The sequence below is a fragment of the Vanellus vanellus genome (genome assembly GCF_965231255.1).
Source record: "Vanellus vanellus genome assembly, chromosome: 1".
Classification (NCBI taxonomy): domain Eukaryota; kingdom Metazoa; phylum Chordata; class Aves; order Charadriiformes; family Charadriidae; genus Vanellus; species Vanellus vanellus.
In genome coordinates this window covers 89,633,095-89,653,540 of record NC_138905.1, presented here as the reverse complement: position 1 = coordinate 89,653,540, position 20,446 = coordinate 89,633,095, and the positions used below count along the sequence as shown (strand labels likewise).

Genomic DNA, 20,446 nt, shown 5'->3' with positions numbered 1-20,446 from the left:
AAACATGACATTACTTCTTTGAGTCCATCAGTTAGTGCTGTGATCGCCTAAGTCTTAAAGGCTAAATCATCCTCTTGTGTTTCATTTTTCGACATTGCCTCTTGTGCTGTCACTGACCATTACTGAAAAGAGCCTGGCTTCCTCTTTTTTGCACCCTCCCATCAGGCATCTATACACATTGATGAGATCCCTCTGGGCTTTCTCTTCTCCAGGGCAAACATTCCCAGGTCTCTCAGCCTCTCCTCATGAGAGATGCTCCAGTCCCTTAAACATCTTTGTTGTCATTTGATGGACTCTCTCCAGTAGCTCTGTATCTCTCCTGTCCTGGGGAGCCCAGAACTAGACACAGAACTCTAGGTGTGGACTCACCAGCGCCGAGTAGAAAGGAAGGATCAACTCCCTTGACCTGACGCAGCCCAGGATACCATTAGCCTTGTTTGCTACAAAGGCACATTGCTGCCTCATGTTCAACTTAGTGCCATCACCTCTAGGTCCTTTTTTGCCAAGCTGCTTTCTAGTGAGCCAGCCCCCAGTATATAGTGGTGCATGGGGTTATTCCTCCCCAGGTGCAGGACTTTGCCCTTGCCCTTGTTGAATTTTATGAGTTTCCTCTGAGCCCATTTCTCCAGCCTGTCGAGGTCCCTCTGAACAGCAGCACAATCCTCTGGTGTTTCAGCCACTCCTCCCAGTTTTGTATCATCAGAATACTTGCTGAGGGTATACTCTGCCCCACTATCCTGATCATTAATTGTTGCTGTTGATCAGGACTCATGCCATTGACCACTACCCTCTGGGTTATGCCATTCAGTCAGTTTTCAATCCACCTCAGTGCTTGCTTATCCAGCCCATACTTCATCGGCGTCTTTATGAGGATAGAGTGCAAAAGGCCTTACTGAAGTCAAGGCAGACAATATCCACTGTCCTCCCCTCATCTACAAAGCCAGTCATTGTATCACAGAAGGTTATCATGTTGGTTAAGAAAGACTTCCCCTTGGTGAATCCATGCTGATTGACCAACTTCTTGTCCTTCGTGTGCTTGGAAATTGCTTTCAGGATTATCTATTTCATCATCTTCCCAGGGACTGAGATGAGTCTGAGCAGCCTTTAGTTCCCCGAGTTCTCCTTACCGCCATTTCTGAAGACAGGAGTGACACTTCCTTTCCTTCAGTCCTCAGGCACCTTGTCCAATTGCCATGATCATTCAAAAGTAATTGACAGTGACCTCTCAGTAACAGTCAGGTCCCTCAGTATTTGTGAGTGCAGCTCACCAGGTCTGATGGATTTACATATGTCCAGTTTGCTTATGTATTCCCTGACCTGATTCTCTTCCACCAAGGGTATGCCTTCCTTGCTCCAGGCTTTCCCCTTGTCTCTGGGGCCCAGGATTTCCAAAGGCCGTTCATGATCACAACCACTTTTTCTTCTTCCATGTACCTCAATGAAGAGTCTTGCTCTGTGTTCTTGGTAACCTTCTCAGAGGTGCTAGCAGGATGCTATTAGATGACTCATAAGCCTTCTCTTCTCCAGATCAAGCAAGCCAAGGTCCTTCAGCCACTCTTCATAAGGTGGCTGTCTGCTGGACTCGATCAAATTTCTTAGCATCTTTCTTGTACTGTAGAGCCCAGAATTCTGTTCTCAAGAGAGCCAAGTAACATGGAATAACCACTTCCCTTGATCTACTGGCTATGTTACTACAGCTCAGTATAGTTAGCCTTCACTGATGACTCATATTTAGCTTGCTGTTCACCAGGATCCCGGTTCAAGAGAGGTGTTACAGCCTGGGGACAGCTGAGTACAATTGCAGGGTGTTAGTCTGTGGTATATTCTTCTCTGGCTGGAGCCACACTCCCAAAGTAACCAGCTGTGCACTGAAACTACCTTGAAATTACCAAATGAGCTAAGTTTGCTTAGCAACACACCTTCCTGGCTAATGATTCATAAAAGTACACATTTGATAAAAGGTTGTTCTTTGGTGGTTGCTGCAAAAAACTATGGCTGCAACCACTGCCTGCTTAGTCAGTCCCTCTTTCTACTGTCCAGCTGAGGCAAGTTTTTGCACTGGCAAACCATTTGGTTTGGTGACCAACCAATGGCGATACCATTTTTTCACTGGCAAACACAGCTGTTCACAGGTAGTATGCACAAACACAAGGCACAGAGAGGGAGAAAACCACAACAAAAAGTCTTTACTTGGATATAAAATAGTGTCCTTTCTACACAAACTTTGTTCTTATGACCAGATTACCTTTGGGTGAAAGTAAAGATTCTCCTTGAAGTTTAGTTGTTTCCAAGTATGTCTGCAACGGCTTATAATTCTCAGAAGAAATTCTAATTACACTTGAAATGTTAATCCCAAGCTCAGACATCACAGCCAACAGCTGTGGGTCATGGAAATCCAAAATTATAAAGTAATGATGGGCACCATCATCTGGTTCATCATCTGTTCAAAACACAACAAAAACAGATTAGAGCGAGGACATTCAACAGATAAACAAAATACAGGTTTTTTTTCTTGACTATATAGGGATACTGCAAATTAAGGGCAGAGAAACAGTTTATTTTATAACCTTATTGGGACAATTGCATCTAAGTTTCAAAATGTTATGTGCATTAGACTGAAGTCTTCTGTAGCAAACGACCTAGAACTCAGCAGGAAGAATACAAGTCAGAAGTAATAATTCTTGGGACAAGCACCAGGAGAAAAACTGGAGAAGCTGATTATAATCAGAATGCTAGCCATAGCAGCATTTCTGTAATCGCTTCTCTTTAAGGAGGAGTTTAGTGTCAGGACATACTCATATGTTCTAATGGTAGTTTAAGCTATCCTATTTTATCCTGCATAAAGCTGGCCAGGGAGCACACACCGAGTAAGTTACTATTTCTTAGATGTGCGATTACATTAGCTATAATAATTCTGAAGGATTAGCTGCAGGTATGAGCTGAGTCACTGCTGACTGCTCCCTGCCTGACAGGTTCACGTTTGCTAGATGGACTCCCTGTCAAAATCCTCATCAGCTGGTAATACCAGCTCACACTAGTCCTTTTAGTTGGCAAAGTGCATATCCAAATTAATCCTAAAGTGCAGATAAGAAGTTTCATTGAGTGCCTGCTCTGTTTGGGCTTACTAGTTCTGCAGAAATATGCATAGCAACATTTCAGTACAAAAGCATCACGTAAGTAAAAACAAGCCCTCTAGAACCTTGACTCTAGTCTAAGGTAATTGTGTAGATTTCTTTTACGGCCTATGAAGAAATACAGGCATTCAGACAGGTATCAGGTTATTTAATTCATCCAGCATGGTTATTTATCTTGAGACAACAGAAACTGCCCGCTGAATCTCCTGTATCTCTCCATCAACTATGGAACACATACAATTAGTGCAGACTATCCTGCACCACCAACAAAACATGGTTTTATATTCTATTTAGCCTTAAGATTCTTTCCTATGCCTACTAACACAACACACTTAAAAGTTCTTTAGCCACTCTTCAGCTCATGGGACTCATTCATCCAAAGGAGAGAAAAAAAAGGGCAGAAAAAAAAAGGTAAGCTGGCACTGACATCTGCCTGCGCTCCGGTCTATAGCAAGGGCTGTGCAAATACTGCTACCACCTGGAGCAGCAGGCTGGCAACATGGTTCTCTCCTGCTCTTGTAACATTAGGTAAACATAAATGAACTCAGGAATTTGGAAAAAGACTGACTAAGGAAGCAGCCACCACAGTCCAGTACCTAAAATGCATTACGCAAAATCAAAACCAGAAGAAAACTAGTCCATTGTATCACTGCTAGTATTGAAACTGAACTACATATTTTGATGCCTGTTACTGCAGGAAGAAAACGCATGAGCACATACAATTACTGAGCATTAATTACTTCTAACAAAAGAGACAGATGTCTGCACAGTGACTTACAGAGATCCAAAAATTCCAATGCATACATGCTGAAGAAAAGACTGACTGCCATTCAACAGTTATAATTATGATTATGTTAATAATCGTGACAAGTTGATAATAATCAGTCAGTTCTAATAATTGGTGACTAGTTATACTCAAATGATGAAATAAATCAATGCACGTGATCTCAAGATTACTCAAAAGCAAAAATATTCCATTTCAGAAAAGCGATAATGTACTAGGGATGAATGATAAAATGACTGTCAGCTCCCAGAAACAGATAAGGATCGTCTTTGAGTTCAAGACATGGTCATATATAAGCAATAGCTCAGACTACTCTCAAGGAGAAATTGTGACGTTTTTATCTCTTTTTTTTTTTTTGTGCTTGATACAGCTACATTAAAACAAATATAAACAGGAGAGGTTTAGATTGGATACTAGGAAAGATTCCTTATTTCTTCACTGAAAGGGTTGTCAAGCATTGGAACAGGCTGCCCAGGGAAGTGATTGAGTGATCTTAAAGGTCTTTTCCAACCCAAATGATTCTATGATTCCATCAGAGTGGCCAAGAGTGCTGAAAAAAATTGTCACTGTATCTGCTTTAAGGATCATCCAAGGTTCTTTGTGTCTTCTGCACAGACTCCTGTGAAATATGGAATATGCATGAAGATTTTTAAAGTACTACATCCTTAATAGAAAAGTTTCACAGATCTACATGTTCTTGATACTGAGAAATGGAGCTGGGACCACTTTGTCCCAAGACAGAAAACAAAGCTTTAGCATGAGGTCCTTGAGAACTTTAATTGCCATGTTCTCGAGGAAAGATAGAAAATCCTGACACAGTTGTTTCACCTTACTTAATGTTCATTTAGAATGTTGTCCAGAAGTTTTGGCAATACTATATTTTCTCTTGGTATGGATTTCCAGATGGAACTGTCAGGAAGAATGAATTACCTCTCCATAAAACAACAGTTATGTTTTTCCTGTAGCCTAGAGTGAAGGGTTTGAGGGGTGCTGTCGTTCTTAGGGCTACAGGTTCCTCCTCATTGCCTTCCGCAGCACCACTAAAGGAAGTAGCAAGGTCAGATTACCTTTTCTGTTGTTAGGTAGTTCCTTATTGTCTTCAGACTGGAAATCGATCCACCGAATACAATTATTTTTGTGTGTGTGTGAGTCAGAATAATTTTTTTTTTTATTATTAAGGCCAACTGTGTGGATGCACAATGACTGCGGTGAATTGTTCAGAATGGCTTCGGCTCAGTACAGTCATGACAGTAAAATTAAATATAGCACAAGTGACCAAGAACCAAGTACCTCAATAACTTCTCCTTTGAGGCAATCTGCAACTATTGCCATTTTGTAAATATGCCTGGGACTAATAAGGCAAATCCAAGTCAATAACATCATAGTTTAACAACAGTGCTAATAGTTCAGAATATAAAGCTAGTAAGCATACTAAACAAGGATACTTCTCCTGGCTGTTAGTTTTTGAAGGCAATTTGTATTTTCTTTACTTTGTCTTCTCGTTAACTGTGACTAACAAGGCAGCAGAGCATGGGTATATTATACAGGTACCTAATGTTTTCTGCCCATTCCTCAATGCAGTAGGGAGCAAAAATGTTGGAACAGGTAAAATTGTTTCTTCGGGGACTAGTGGAAGCACATTACTACCCACCTAAAGCCACTCTGCACTGTACATTCTGTACCAATTTTAGTAAGATGACACGAGTTCTCTACATAACTTCAGCTTGGATTCTTAAAGGCATGAATGTTTCTTTGAATACTTCTTTCAGGTTCTGAAAAACCTTAAAATCATCAAAAGAATGATGTTATAGCCAGGCCTTATCTGAAAAAAAATAGGAGCTATGCACATATAGCTACTGTTCTGTTCTTGCTTGCTTTTAACAGCTTCACTAAGATTCAGACTTGCTCTAAACACCTGGACCAATGCTTTTGAGATGCTTGAAGAGTGCCATTGATCCTGAATGAGATGCAGATGAAGGTCTGATGAAAGAGTGAGGAAAACCTGCAGCAGTTCAACGAGGGAATAGCAGGTACACACAATGCATCCAAAAATCAGCAAGTGCTTCTCAAGCTGGAGAGATCTTGCTTATGTTGATGTAGCTCAAATGTATTATGGTCCAAATTAAATATAACTGTGATCTAATGAGGAGAGCTATGCACATTCTGCAATATTTTTTGTTCCTGTGAAATTTGTAACCACGGGTGCTATGTATTAAAGATAAAGATTTTCTCAGCACTAGTTAGCATATTATTCTTTACCTCGTATTGCTCATTTCTGGAGGAGATTTCTTCTAGCCACATGTTTTGACAGCAAATGAAATCATATTGCCCTTCGTACAGAACCTGGCTTCATCCCCAGACAATGTTAGACCGCTCTGTTACTTTATAACACTTTATAATACAAATAGAAAGCCACCTTTGGATACCAACACAAATGCATTTAGTTATTCTGAAATCTTCCTGTAAGAAAGGTTTCCTGTAGGATTTGTTTAGCCACTTTCTTTTAGTCTTACACATGCTAAAACATTTTGATGTTGACATGCTACATATACCTCATCTGCATTTTATTTCTTGGACTGTACAATCTATCCTAATACTAAGCAGAACGTAGTGTCCTCTTCAGATGCAAAGTGGCAATTCTTTAATATTGCCAAATAGATCTTGATCTTTCAACGTGGAACAAAACAAAGTACTAAGTAGCTAGGTTGCAAGATTTCAAGCAAGTTTATTAGGAGTATATTTGCATTGTTTACGTACCAATGTATTTGTCTTCCTCTTCCACTTCTCCCCGTCGCTTCAACTGGGTGTCCTTTTTAACAGTGGCTGGTGCTAGCAGGCCTACTTCTGTCTTTTTTCCTTTCCTTTCTTTCTCAGCTGTTTTGGTACTAGGGAGGTTCTCCTTCTTGCCAGGAGATTTAGCTTTCTCTTTCCCTCCATCTTTTTCCTTTTGTTGCTGCTCTTCTGCCTGACAAGATGAACAAACTAAGTTTTCATTACAGCCTTTGTGCAGAACAAAGGGCAGACTGCTGTAAAATTATAGTGGTTCAATTTTTTTATTTGAATACTTTTCCCTCTCAGCCACTATAATGTTGATATGGTGAAGCTGCCTTGAATATTCTGCTTTATGCTGCTCAAACACATGATTCAGTTTATTGTGTTCTTACTAAATCATAGTGTTAAGACTTCACATTAAAAAGGAACTGTGAGAGGCAGGTAGATATTATACCCACAAAACTAATGAAATAAATGCATACTGGTAGAAAGACGAGTAAAGAATCACTGAGCTTTAGTTACTGCCTCTACAGCACTTGCATCAGCCAGAAACCTTCCATGGACTGCAGGGAAATAAGACAAAAATTCAGTTTCTGTTAAGTCTTTAGCATCTCTGTTAACGCTCTTGAGTATGGTGTAAAATGGTACCAGCGCTATTTTTCTTTGATGTAAAAAATCTGCCTACTATAAACTAGAACAAAGAGTCTTGTGCTCATTTCACACAGGATATTACTCAGCCATTCTCATTATTTTCAAACAAAGCCACCTACATTAAGTTATGCTCAGTAATTTAAGAGAAAAGAATGAAAAAAAAGATTTTGTAAGTATCCCAAAGCCTCACACTATAAATCCAGAAAGCTCAGAGTCAGTCTAAAATTAAAATAATCCATAATATATTAAGGTAAAGTGAGGGGCTGTAAGAGCAAGAAAGCCTCCACCTTATTTCTACCCAGCAGCAGTACTACATACTAATTATGCAAAAATGACATTTAAGGATTGTAAAGGTAAATTAAATACAATACGATTATATTAACTTAACTTACTGTTACCATCCTGCTGGTGTCACTTTAAAAGCTATTAAAGCAATGAGAAAAGCTCTCCTTGCAAATGAGATAGGGCCGCTGACTCCACACAGTTGCCTTCCCTAGATCCAGCTGGAAAAGCAGACTTCCCAGCTGTAGAAGTTGTGTTTAGCTCAAATTCAAAACCAAAGCAGAAAATCTTTTCCTGCTTTTCCCTTCTTCATGAATTCCCTTTCTGTAAAATTTAGAAATGTCTCCAAGAGATTCTCAAAATTATTTGTGCTGTGAAACAGAGGATTTGGATGCTATCATTATTTTCTTTCAAATTTATTCCACCTTGGAAATTTAAAATCAAAGATTTTGATAGTACTACTTTGAATTCTAAGCTGATGAACACATCAAAACAGATGATACAATCATCAGGCTACAAAGTTCACAATCAGCTTTATCTATTACATCTGCATCATTTTATGTAACTAAGTCTCAAATAAGCAGAGACATTTCTGAAGTTTCCAAGACTCCCACAAAGAATACTAGTTGACCTTAATACCTCAGGAAGTAAAAGCTCTCCTTTCTACGACTTTTTCCTTTTCCTCTCAATGTCAAATTTTCCTTCCCTACAAGGTGCAGCTTTTTGTGGAGTTTCTAATCTTCCATTAGCTTTGCATTCTGTAATCTTGTTATTTTACGCTTCACATTACAGAATATTACTACCTCAAACAGTTTTCTAATTCAGAGACACTTCTCTTCCGCTTATTAATTTAAATGCATACACCTGTCAATTTAAGACAAGAATTTAAGACAAGCTTCTGCTCCTAATGAAATAATGGTTTATTTTTGTCTATTCTAAAAAAAAAAAAAAAAAAAGTGTTATGTGTTATTTTGGCTTTCTGGGAACTGGTCTGCTAGTAAAATCCTGCTTTCAACCCCTGAGCTGTTGGCAATGGAACTTGTACTGTACAAGCTAGTTGGAAAGGACTAAAAATTTTACGGCAGACAATTTAGAGTTAGAATTCTAAATTAAAAGCCTGTTCTGCCCATTCTGTACTGCAGAGCATCCTCATGGCCAAGAGCCCTCCCAGTTCTTGACTCTTTATCCTTCAACTGCTGCTCTCATGTTTGCCTGTCATGCTTTGGTATAGACATAATCCAGAGGAGATGACAACTTTCTCCAGATTGCTTGGCTAAAACAGAGAAGAAATTGTAAGTTCCAGAGATTCTTCAACCTTCAATACTGACTATTCTCCAATTCTGCAGGGAAATACAATTATAGTTACAAAAATAATCTTGCCAAATCAAATCTAAGGGGTCCATTTTAATATTGAAGTGACTAACCTTTAAACTTTTTAAAATTTTTGTTTTACAGTTTACTTATCAGCACTGACTGATATCTAAAAGAAAAGGCATTTTTGTTCCCTTCACTATAAAAATCTGCTCTATAGGTTCAGCCTCTCAATTTCTCTTCAGATTGAAAATGCATTTTTTTTCCCTCAGATTCTTCACATATTGCTGTGGTTTACATTATCATTTGCTGATCAATTTTGCAAGTGACTTCTATTGGAACAGGACACATCTTTAATTTATCACCTAGCATTTAATGGTCTTGTGCTTGCCCACTATGCTTCAACCACCGATTCCCACAAATAGAATTATTGATAAAGAAATTTACAGATTTTTCAACTACACAAAATCCATGAAACCATTTTCTTCACGCATCTCACATGCAGGCTGCTTAGGTCTCATGTCATCACATTCTACATTATAGTTTTTGATCAATTAACAGGGTAAACTATCACAGCAGTTATATGACCTTATGATAATGGTCTTCAGTTGCATGAATGTTTGCTGGAAAAGGACTATCACAAAGACCAACTATTCAGTAAGTTGTTGAAATGTACCAGCGACAATTTTTTTTTTTTTTAAATTACAGATGTTAGAAAGTAATTAGAGACCTGATCTGACTGTGATTCTGTGCAAGCTTGGTGAAATTCCTCCTAGAACACATAAGCAATCTGATTGAGCTAGTAGTGACGATCTTGGAGAATATGTGGAAGTGAGTTTTGGGAACACTGGAAAATGTGGTACCCAGTTCTGAAAAGCAGACTTCAAGATATGAACTATCTGGAGAGTGTTCAGAGGAGAGGAACAAACATAATCAAAAACTACAAATCATGACATATATTTGGATTGGTTTAGTTAAATACGTAAAGGATTTTTGCAGTTCGAGGGTAAGAACTGTTGTCCTCACACAGCAAGAAGTGAAGCAGTAATGAGTTTAAATTAAAGCAGGTTTGATTAAAATTAAAATTAAAATAAGGTTTGAAACCTTTTCCAAATGACTATATTGCAGAGATAGGTGATCAGTAATACTGATTGCCATAGAAAAGCCAGAGCACAGCAGTGGAAGGTTTTAAGAAAAGGTTCAACAAACATCTGCCAGGAATAGTTTATGTAAATTTTATCCTGCCTTAGTGCCAGAGGATGGAATAGATAACTTCTCCAACGTTCCTCCAGAGAGGTGATTCATGACAATAACTTCTTCATAGTGCAGCTCCGCACCTATTGTTGATACCTCTCAAGTAATAACTTCTCCTACCTTTACTTCAGCAGAGATATATTCAGCTGAAGACAGTTTCTAGCTCTATTTTGTACTGGTCCTAAGACTCAGCTAAGACATTACTACTTTTCACTCTAGCAAAGAGTTCTTGCACAGTAGTTTTTCTTTTTTTTTTTCCTGTCTTACCTGCATTTGAGTAATTGAGAGCTTCTTCCCCAAAACCTACTTAACTTAAAAAGATAAATTTCTATTCACACTTCTCTACAATTACAGATCTAGGAAGTTAAGCATGAGAGGAAAGCTGAATTTACGGAAACTGCACAAGAACAGAAGTCTCTTCATAAAGTTAATTAAGCATCCTCCCTATGGCATACTATAGTACCTTCTTTTCAGCTTCCCTTCTCTGAAGGTCCTTCTGTTTGAGACAAAGCAGTTGAAATTTCAACAGCTTTCCAGTTAGTGTTACAGGAATTTCTTCCCCCCTGTCCAGAATAGCTTTGGCTACTTCAATAACCTGCAGAGAAAAAAAACACCAAAGTAACTATTACTTGTATAATTTTAAGATTGCATTTGACACACATTTTGCATGCTTAAACGAGGAAGTGCTGTCTCACATTGTTCAATGCATGGGTCAAAATGGCCACACTTTCAGAAAAACATCATCTCAGTAAGATGCATAGCTATTCTTTGGTTCCTAAGACCTCAAATGAAGTTATATCTGCTATAGTATGAGATAAAACTAGAATGGAGAAAACTTCTATGATTTATGTCAAGGTCAACAGACACACAGTTCTCACAGCAAAATGTCATTTTTTTTAGGTTTTAAACAAAGGAGCAACATTAAGCAACTATTCATTTTGAAGTAATAAATTGAAAAGCATTTAACAGATAGCAAATCAAGGGGAATAGTTTGGGGTACTGTTTACAAAGTGACTAGTGTCTGAGGCACTAGCCCTGAATGAAAGATAAAAGTTTCCTGAAGGGAATTTGAGAGGGTCTGTCTTGGTGAAAATACACCCCCTCCCTGTGTAATTCTGATTCTGTTGGTATGCAGACTAATTGGGGTGAAATAAGGCTATTGAGTTTTCTTAGGGTGATGACAGCAGCGGGAACATACAGCTGCATTGTCCAGATGTGTGGCATTGACAGGCTGTTTTATGACTATGTTTTTTACAGCTTGTTTCCACTAAATTTCATACAACTCACTAACATCTGGGCCGTTTTCCTTGGAGCCTCATAACCACTTTATTTACTGCGAAAAAAATAAAATAACATAAAAATACCATAAAAAGTTGTTATATGTTTCTTTTCACTTGTGTTGTCTCTGTAATAAAGTTCACCTATGTAGGAAGCGCTGTTGAGGAATAATATAACCGTAATATTTTCCTACTTTTGTTTTTAAGCAACCATCAGCTTTATTTATAACCATGGGCTGAATTAGGTGTTACTCAAATGTTCTGACATGTTTCTCTTTTACCCTCTTGGAGCAATTACAGTTGGGCACATATGGTGTCAATTTTGCTTGCTAACTTTCAGACAATGAAGGTGCACACTGCATCTCACTGAACTGTGTCTTGTCTAATGCAAACACCACCACTAGCTTCGAGCTTTCATAGCTTCTTGCCCAGATTAGAAATTTTGACTTCTCAAGTAAAAGCTAGGTAAGCAAATGTAGCCACTAAAAATGCTTCTCTGAATAAAACAAAGCCAAAATAGAATCCAGACTATTATATTTTGAATTATTGTTTCATACAAATGAAAGCAAAATACAGAAAGAGAAATATCTTAAAATTCAGATTTTTTCTGAATCACATACAGGGAGACAAAACAATCAAAATCTTTGCATTTAGAAATCTTCCCAAGGCAATCCTGCCCCTCAAACACTAAGAAACCTGAAGATCTCCTTAACATACACACAGTTAATATATCATGATTGAGATCACTTCTGCTTTACATCTTTAGTATTCAGAGTAAGACTACTTACCTGTCACTATCTCAACAAGCCAACCATAGAAGGCTTCTGGAAAGACTCCCTTCGACTTCAGAGTCACAGCAGAAAATCAAGGGTAAGTTAAGAACAGCCTTAAAAACTCACACAGACTGTAAGCACACCAGAAACTACTAGCTATTCCAAAAAAAATTGTCACCCAGAGCTTGGTACACAAATCTGTGCTCTGAAAGAAAGAAACTTTGGTAGAAATATCACAGTAATATCCCTTAGATAGAAAAATTCTCATATAGGTTTTTTTTTTTGCAGAAGGGGTGTTAACAGCCTATGGAAAGGGATGCTTCCCAATTGCCTAATCTAGATGAGTTGCATATTTCTTGAAACACAATAGAGGGGAAGCAGAGGGATTCTGGAAGGATTCCTGACAAGTGTATATATAGTAACCCGGCTCGATGGCAGTTGCTGATTTATTGTTCATGGAAGAAGGAAGGAATGCTTAGACTCTTTTACAATCCATTCTTCCTGAGAAGTTCAAAGCATTTTACCAGTCAAAAGCAATGCATCATGATTATTCCTATTTTGTAGATAGAGAATGCAGAAATGAAGAGACTTGTTCGAGGTCTATAGTGAGCTGGACAACTCTGAGTGGGTGGGAAGGACAAATTTTCTTACGTGAGGTGAGAAGTATAAACCAAACTAGTTAACAGGAGTACACTCCATGACTTCATGACTGTGGAAAGAGGTCAGACAAATAAGACAAAGATAAAATGAGCACACTACATTTAGCAATACAAAGAAAGCAAATAGTTTTCCTACAGCAATGTAAAATCTGCTTTATGCATAAACAAACAAAAAACCCAGTCCTTCATCACTTCTAGTTTAAAGACAGAACATAGATCAATCCATGCACAGTAGATAAAAGACATTACATTTATTACATTTATGCATGTGTACTTCATCTGTAGCCCCGTGAATTATGCAGGCACCTGGCATAAACAGTTAAGAATCCACAGAGCCTCAATTGAAAAAAAAAAAAAAAAAAAGAGCTGAAAACAAAGACTTGGTAGGAGTACAGAAGGAATTTTGGGGGATAATATGAAGTGGATTCATTTAAGATTGGCTATACTTCATCCTGCCAATGATGACCTTTTTCTTATGTGAGAAACCATGGAAACTTGGATGGACAAACTTGGTTAGGTAGGGCCTCTTTTCCTTTAAAGGAAGAGGAAACTTAGGATTCCTCACACAGCAGGGGTCACATTTGTGAAGTGCAGAAAGGCTTTAGTGACAAAATATTTGATCTCATATGGTGGCAGTATGAACCATGCAGAGATTTAGCTGCCTGGTGCAAAGGGCATGTATTTCAAGCCATTCAAACACTGCATGAGTGCTTGTAAGTGACACTACACTATTGGCAGATGCCAGTGCTGTTGAGATAGGAGATGCAACTTACAAGTTACGAAAAACATTTAAAGCCAGAGTCTTTACAGTATCTTTCTTTGAAAGGCCTCCTTTTCAATATACAGAACCATTGTGGCTGCTAAGTCATAATCAGAAAAGCTTTCAAAGCGATAAATTGCATTATCACCTTTCACAGCTTTATCGCTGCTTGGAAGCAGTAGCATCACTTGCTGTGAACAGCGGTCAGCCCATTTCATAGTGTAGTTCTCTCATATCCAGGGTGAGCTTTCTAAACCCCTGTTTTCCCTCTTGTTCTTGAAACTGTAAGAAATCCAGGCCACCACATATACCTCAGACTCACGTAACACTTTCTAAAAGAAATATAATGGTTTGTAGAAGAACTCCTGAGTAATTCAAGTCCCTTAGTAGCTGACACAGTTCAAGTCAATTTGAAGCAGGAGAGTCATCCCTCAAGAGGCTATATGGATGACACATACCAACCAAGTTATTATTTACCGTTCAAATGTATTTTCCTAAGCAAGCTAATAAAACCAGGGCCGGGAAAAAGTGATCTTCACTTATTACAATCTGCCATCAGTATCACGATGCCCTCCCAAGCAGCTTTCAAGACAGACTAGAGAACAAAAGCTACATGCATCATACTGATAAATTTCTTGTGCCCAAACAAGACTTCTTTACACATACTCTTTCTGAATCTACTGATGTCCTTTCATTGACTACAGCGTACTACAATCAATCATTTTGAAAGAATACTAGGAAGGAGCTGGGCTAACTGAAACAACTTCTTTCAGGTCACACCTGCAGTGTGTTAAAAGTCAATTTAGTCTCTACTATCAGACCATTCACCTAATTTAATTTTTCTTTTGAGAACCTCTTCCCAACTATGATGTCAAAACATCACTTGCTTAATCGTTATCCTTCATTGGTGAATTAATGACTCACAATTCAAACTGAGTTTAAGGACTCATGTAAATCAGTAAATCAACTGCATATCTGAACAGAGCTTCATATAGAACTTATGTAACCACAAGGTAGACTGTAAAACTTAAGCTAAGCCAATTAATCATCTTCATTAATCAATGAAGACTCTACCAACACATATTCCAGAAAATTAAAAAAATATTAAAGTGGATTTGATGACTCCTCCTGCCCCTCAAATTCCTTTCCAAACAAACCTAATAAAATAACAACAGGACACTCTCAGTAGTGAGCAATACTGAGTAAATGTGAATGTTGTTCATGTACCAAATATCTGCCTTTCTGTTGTGAGACTTGTTCTCAAAGCAGCAGCAATGGCTCCTTGTGCTCTAGAAAAATATGTTGTCACTCATATGAGTGAGTCTGTTGTTGCCAAATCTTGCTTGATCTGGTTAGCAGAAACCTAGTTAGAAATATCCATTGTAAGAATGTCTGTTCTTTAAACCTCTCTCTACAGAAAATGTGCAACCTGAGGGCATACCTTAACTGGTTTAATCTCAGCAATGCAGAATGAGAACTTTCTAAGACGTGTACAGCGTATGTGTCTCAGTGTTACAAGTACTTAAATAATGTTTTAAGGGAAATACAAACAGGTGAATAACCTAATCTAAGTAAAAATGAGAAAATACATTACATAAAAATTAGGATGACTTTTTACCTCGATTTTACTAAAGAACTCATACAAGAGTTCTCACCATCTATGACACGTACCTCCTATGGCTTCCTGACCACCTAACTGCTACCAAACTGAACTGTTTTAAAGGAAGAAAAAATAGAATACAAATATCCAGTGATTCCAAAGATCAGTTAGTGTCACTGCTATCTCAGGAAGGAGGAGTTTTATGCATACAGAAGGTTTTCTTATGTGACCCTTCAGGTACCGGTTCCTTTTAACACTCTGATTGGGGGAAGACAGTTGAAATAGCGTTTAAGTGATTCCTGAAGAACTCCTACAGAACTCAGACCCTCTGAAAAAGAGAGGACAGGCCAGTCCACTGTGATCTGTGCTCAGAAGAGATATATTGCTATGATCAAATCTTGAAATGTTTACATTTCAGTCGTATGAATCTGCCCAGCAAGTCATTCCATTGTGGAGTAGCGTACTTTATGCTTCTGAGAAATAAATTGTCTCCAGTAATTCCAGCCAACTGGATCTACACAATGAACATTATAAAGCTAAATGATTTAGTCATGCTTTTCTAACATTGCATCTGGCTAGGAAAAGAACCCAGAGGCTGAATAAAAATATTTAAGAAGCAAAGTTGTCTCATCAACCCTTGTACTGGCAGAACCCATCTAGCAACGTCTTGCCAGAGTTTCCTAAGCCGCTTCAGAACTCGTGGGCAAGGAAGCCCCAATAGCCTTGTAGGCTTGGCACCACAAAAGTCCTAAGCAGGACTTTTCTACCTTGGTCTGGCTTTGCAAAAGGGCTTTAGGCTTTTTTTTGTTTGTTTCTTTGGCAACAAAGGATTCTGGGATTAGCTGCTCTACTTGAGAAAAATGTCTTACACTCTATTGTCCTTAATTAACCGATTAAAGTCACCTGAAATTTTTAAGGCAACAAAACAGAGAACAGCATTTCCTTTGGCTACTCCAGAGGGTCCCTCTACCAATTTAAGGATGACATTCTTAGAGATATAATTGCTGTTTGCTCTAGTTACACTGAGATTTCAACAAAACCTGCACAGAAAAAGCAGGAAATTTTATACCAAGTTGTATGTATGCAGGAGACCTCGTAATCTAGGAAGCAAAACCAAGGTCTCACCAGTGTTCTAAAGCAGGTTTTAAATAGATGGATTTCAAAAGGTATCAGGTTTTTCCTAGAAAATAAATTATCAGCAATTTTGAGTTTTATGAATAGACTCAGGCCAAATAATTACAACTAACAGTAGTAAAATAATATTACATTCATAGGACATTGCTTCTAGAATTAGGATTATGAAGAAGAGATGCTACTCTGAAATGGAGAGAAAAGATGAACATGTTCAGTTGTCTCATGTAAATAATAAAACCTGACCTCTCAGACTTTAGGAAACAGAAAATTAGAAGACACAGATTGTTTTCCTGCAGGAGCTCAAGACTTTGCCCCAGTTTCAGCATTTAGAAATCCTGGTACTTCTTCACATGACATAAAAACCTTAAAGGGTCCATGAAAAGGGATACTGAACTGAAGAGACTTTAGAAACTGATTACAAAAAACTACAATTTCTAAGACTAACTGATTCATAGCAACAACAGTTCAGTCTCATGGAATAAATAAATCCCAAATGGAAGGCACATAATTTGATAACTCAAAGGACTACACAGGCCACTATTGACCATGCATTGGCATCAGATGCTCTGACAATGGCAAAGGCTGATGCAAAGACATGGTGGTATGTCTTTACTCTTGGTAATGTTCTTTTTAGCTGGCATGGGTTTCCTATATTTGAAATAAAAATCCCTTTGCTGTTATCCGAGGCTTACAACTATTTACCTGTTCACACACACACATCTCTAATGCCACTAAGATGACCTAGGTTGTTAAGACATCCATATTGGACTGGCATATAGAACACAGAACTAGGCGAGATCTTCACTGTTCTGGAAAGGCAGCTGAACCCATGTCAATGCCTTTTCTTTTGTCGGGACATTTTCTTTTGTTTCCATTTGGCCAAGTTATGAGAAGGCATTTGACAATGATATTCTAATGAGATTCTGTTCTCTTGGATAGTGGTGCTAGCAAGGCAATTGTCTGTCGAAGCAATTCAGCAAGCACTAAGAAGTCCGCCATGAAAGGCATTATGAAGTAAGAATCAAGGTGAGCAGGACAGGTAGAAGCCTGTGTGTCTTTCTCTCAGGGAGTTCTAGTAAAATCTTCAAGATGTAGGAAATACTGGAACACCTTAACATTGTCTAGGAGGGATGTGGATAACCTCAGTATGCAGTACATCTGAAGACGCTAAAGATTTGTGGCCTGGGCTGTGACAGTGCCTGTTTGGAATAGTTTGGCACAGCCATAAGTTGTCCCTATTCAGTTCACAGCAGAACAAACAGAATTGCTTGTAAAGGTCTCCTGTGAGATAAAGAGGAGGGTAAATCTAACCTCTGCTGATATGTGGACACCAGTAGTCTTCATAAAGGCTTATTCATACTGATATTCACAAATTGCTGAAGACCAATGGGAGTTGTGAAACTTGTTAAACCTAAGCTAACAATTTTTTTCTTTAACATCCTTTCAAGTAAACTGACCTAAATACTTGGACCCAGGATGCAGAGTAGTTAAACTCTCCTCAGAAGACAAGACAATAAATATCTCAGGTAAATATACCACCTCATGCAGTGGCATCATTTACAAAACATACTACATTCTGTACTACAGTGTACCTGGTAGGTGCTTGGTAGCACATACAACAGAGCTAAAAACAGATGAGTTGACAGTGCCCACAGCAGGATTTAAAGCCCCTTATCCTTCCCTGTAGCCAGTACCTCCCTAAAAGGCATTTTCATCTAACAACAATTCCCAAATGTTTCTTGAGCATTAATCCTCTGCATGTCCATACAGTGTAAGGGCCAAGCCTTTCTGCAATAAAATTCTCTTAGCTTGCATCCCCATAATAACCCTTGACAAAGGCTGACTAGAGAACTGTTCCATTTTATTACAACATTTAAGACCGTAGTATTTGTTTTGCTCTGAACTAGAATGAAAAATAAAATTAAATCTTTCTATCCTTCTGACCATTCAGCATGGCTGCCAAAGTTGTTTTTACTGTCAAACCCTCTCATCAAAACAATGACACCAGACAAGTTTTGGCTCCTGAGCTGTTCCATTTACAAAACTTAAAAATTAATTTTGTGCTACAGTGGAATGAAAACAAAATCTTTCTAACTTTTATTACATAATAGAATGCTACTGACATACATTTTTAGACTGAGAAGGTTGGGTTTTAATACTAATATCTCTACTTTTGAGAAAGCCTACTCTTGAAGACAACCTTTCTGATGGTATTTTGTAAAAATCTATATGCTTCCACAAAAATATGTCACATTTAATTATATGTTTCCACAAGAAACCAAAAGGCTTCCTTAAAAATACTCCTGACTAGCATTATTTCTGAACACTTTTTTCTTCAGTGACGCATAGCCTGGCTACTAACAAGTCTTTGCTCTCCTCCAGATGCCAAACAACTCACAATAGCTTGTAGTTTTTGGGTGAAAATATTCCTTACCATAAGCACTATGTCTGTGACATTAAGAGTTTTGTTTTCACATCAAGCTAAAAACAAAACTTTTGATTTTTCTATGCTAGGAATGTACTATAACATCCTTAACACAAAATAAATACATACTCCTTGTCCCTAGTGCTGCCCTCTTTTTTTTTTTTTCCTTCTGAAGATATTTTTAGATACAATGATGAGAGTCTAAAAAAGGGGATGAAGATATTATTAGAGATGGTGATGAGACAGTATAAAAAATGGACATCAGAAAATAGAAAGGTATAAGATAATAGAAAGGTACAAGGTATTTAAGACCTACTGAAGAGAGAATGTAAAAGTTATTTAGAAATAGAATAGCTATTCTTAACTGGATTCTTGAATGAAATTCACACGACTGGGGTGAGTAATAGAAGGCAGTTTTGAATAATTACGCACATGCACACACATTTTAAAATATATATTTGAAATATATATATAAACATATATCATAGAACCATATCTCATAATCATATATATAATACAATATATACATATATGTATAACATTTCATAATACAGGAAGAGCACCTATCCCAGGAACTACATGCTCAGTTCCAATCTAAAGCAGACCTCTCTACATCGTGACGTGACCAGCACTTCAAACAGTCTTGCCAGCAGCAACCCTCACTTCACGAGTCTACATTCTACACTCCTAGCAAAGCACTAATTCATAGAAATAATTATAAACTGCTTTAAATCCACTGCTTCCTGGCAAAATTAATTCATTCTTTTTCCACTTCAGCTTGTTCATTGTTATATTTTACTGTCCTACAGAAGTTCTTAGTATCTTGGGTTATGTATTTGGTGTTGGAAGTGACAGGAGAGGAATCTGTTTCAATTACACCTAGAAAACCCAAGGATCCTTCTGTTTCTGCTACAGTCTATTGCCTATTAAGGCAAGAAGTACTGTGAACATTACACAGTTTCCCAAGGATTCTGACAGCACAATCTCAGTGAAAAAAACAAACCAAAGACAAAAAGCCCATGTACCGTATAAATTATTTTAAAACAATGAAAGATTCTATTTCTAACCAATAACCTTTTAGTCCTTAAAATGAGCTGTACAAAGCATGAAATAATTAAGACATATACGCAAGCACTCAACTGAAGTGGATTTTAATGGCAAAACTGTGCATATTATGCTTGGCAGTAGAAAGATCTAATTTGCGGGTCTCTCTGGTTTGTTTGTTGAAACCGCACAACTAGGTTGATATCTCAGTATGCCTGGCGATATGGATTGGCTGTTATGTATATTGATTCAGACAGTAAAACTGGCACTTCTGCTTTTATCAATCCAGAACTTTGAAGTATCAGAGTTGATACTACTTCCCTGTTAGCAAGGAAGTAAAATAAAGAAAGGTTTTGTATGAGAACCACTTGCCATGCAGATCTGGAAGCAAGTCAACAGGAGAATCAAAGAGGTCCTGTGTTCAGCCAATGATGACAAGAAGTAGAACAATTTGTAATCAAAATTCTATATTCTCTTCTGTTTAAATATTAATAGTTCCAGTATGTGATATGCAAGCCAATGTTTGCTTGCTTGTCACGTGCAAGAATCAAACAGAAATAATTCATTGCAATCAGGTGGGTAACAG

The 20,446-nt window shown here is 37.9% G+C and overlaps 1 protein-coding gene across 1 annotated transcript in view; it reads right to left on the bottom strand.

The window, feature by feature from the left end:
* SPAG17 (sperm associated antigen 17) overlaps nucleotides 1-20,446 on the bottom strand; it is a gene marked incomplete at its 5' end in the record, with an annotated part of 116,281 nt that overhangs the window by 81,549 nt on the left and 14,286 nt on the right. The window contains 3 exons of the mRNA XM_082485761.1: nucleotides 2,246-2,440; nucleotides 6,676-6,877; nucleotides 10,652-10,783. Coding sequence (XP_082341887.1) covers nucleotides 2,246-2,440; nucleotides 6,676-6,877; nucleotides 10,652-10,783 — 529 coding nt within the window. The remainder of the gene's footprint in view (nucleotides 1-2,245; nucleotides 2,441-6,675; nucleotides 6,878-10,651; nucleotides 10,784-20,446) is intronic.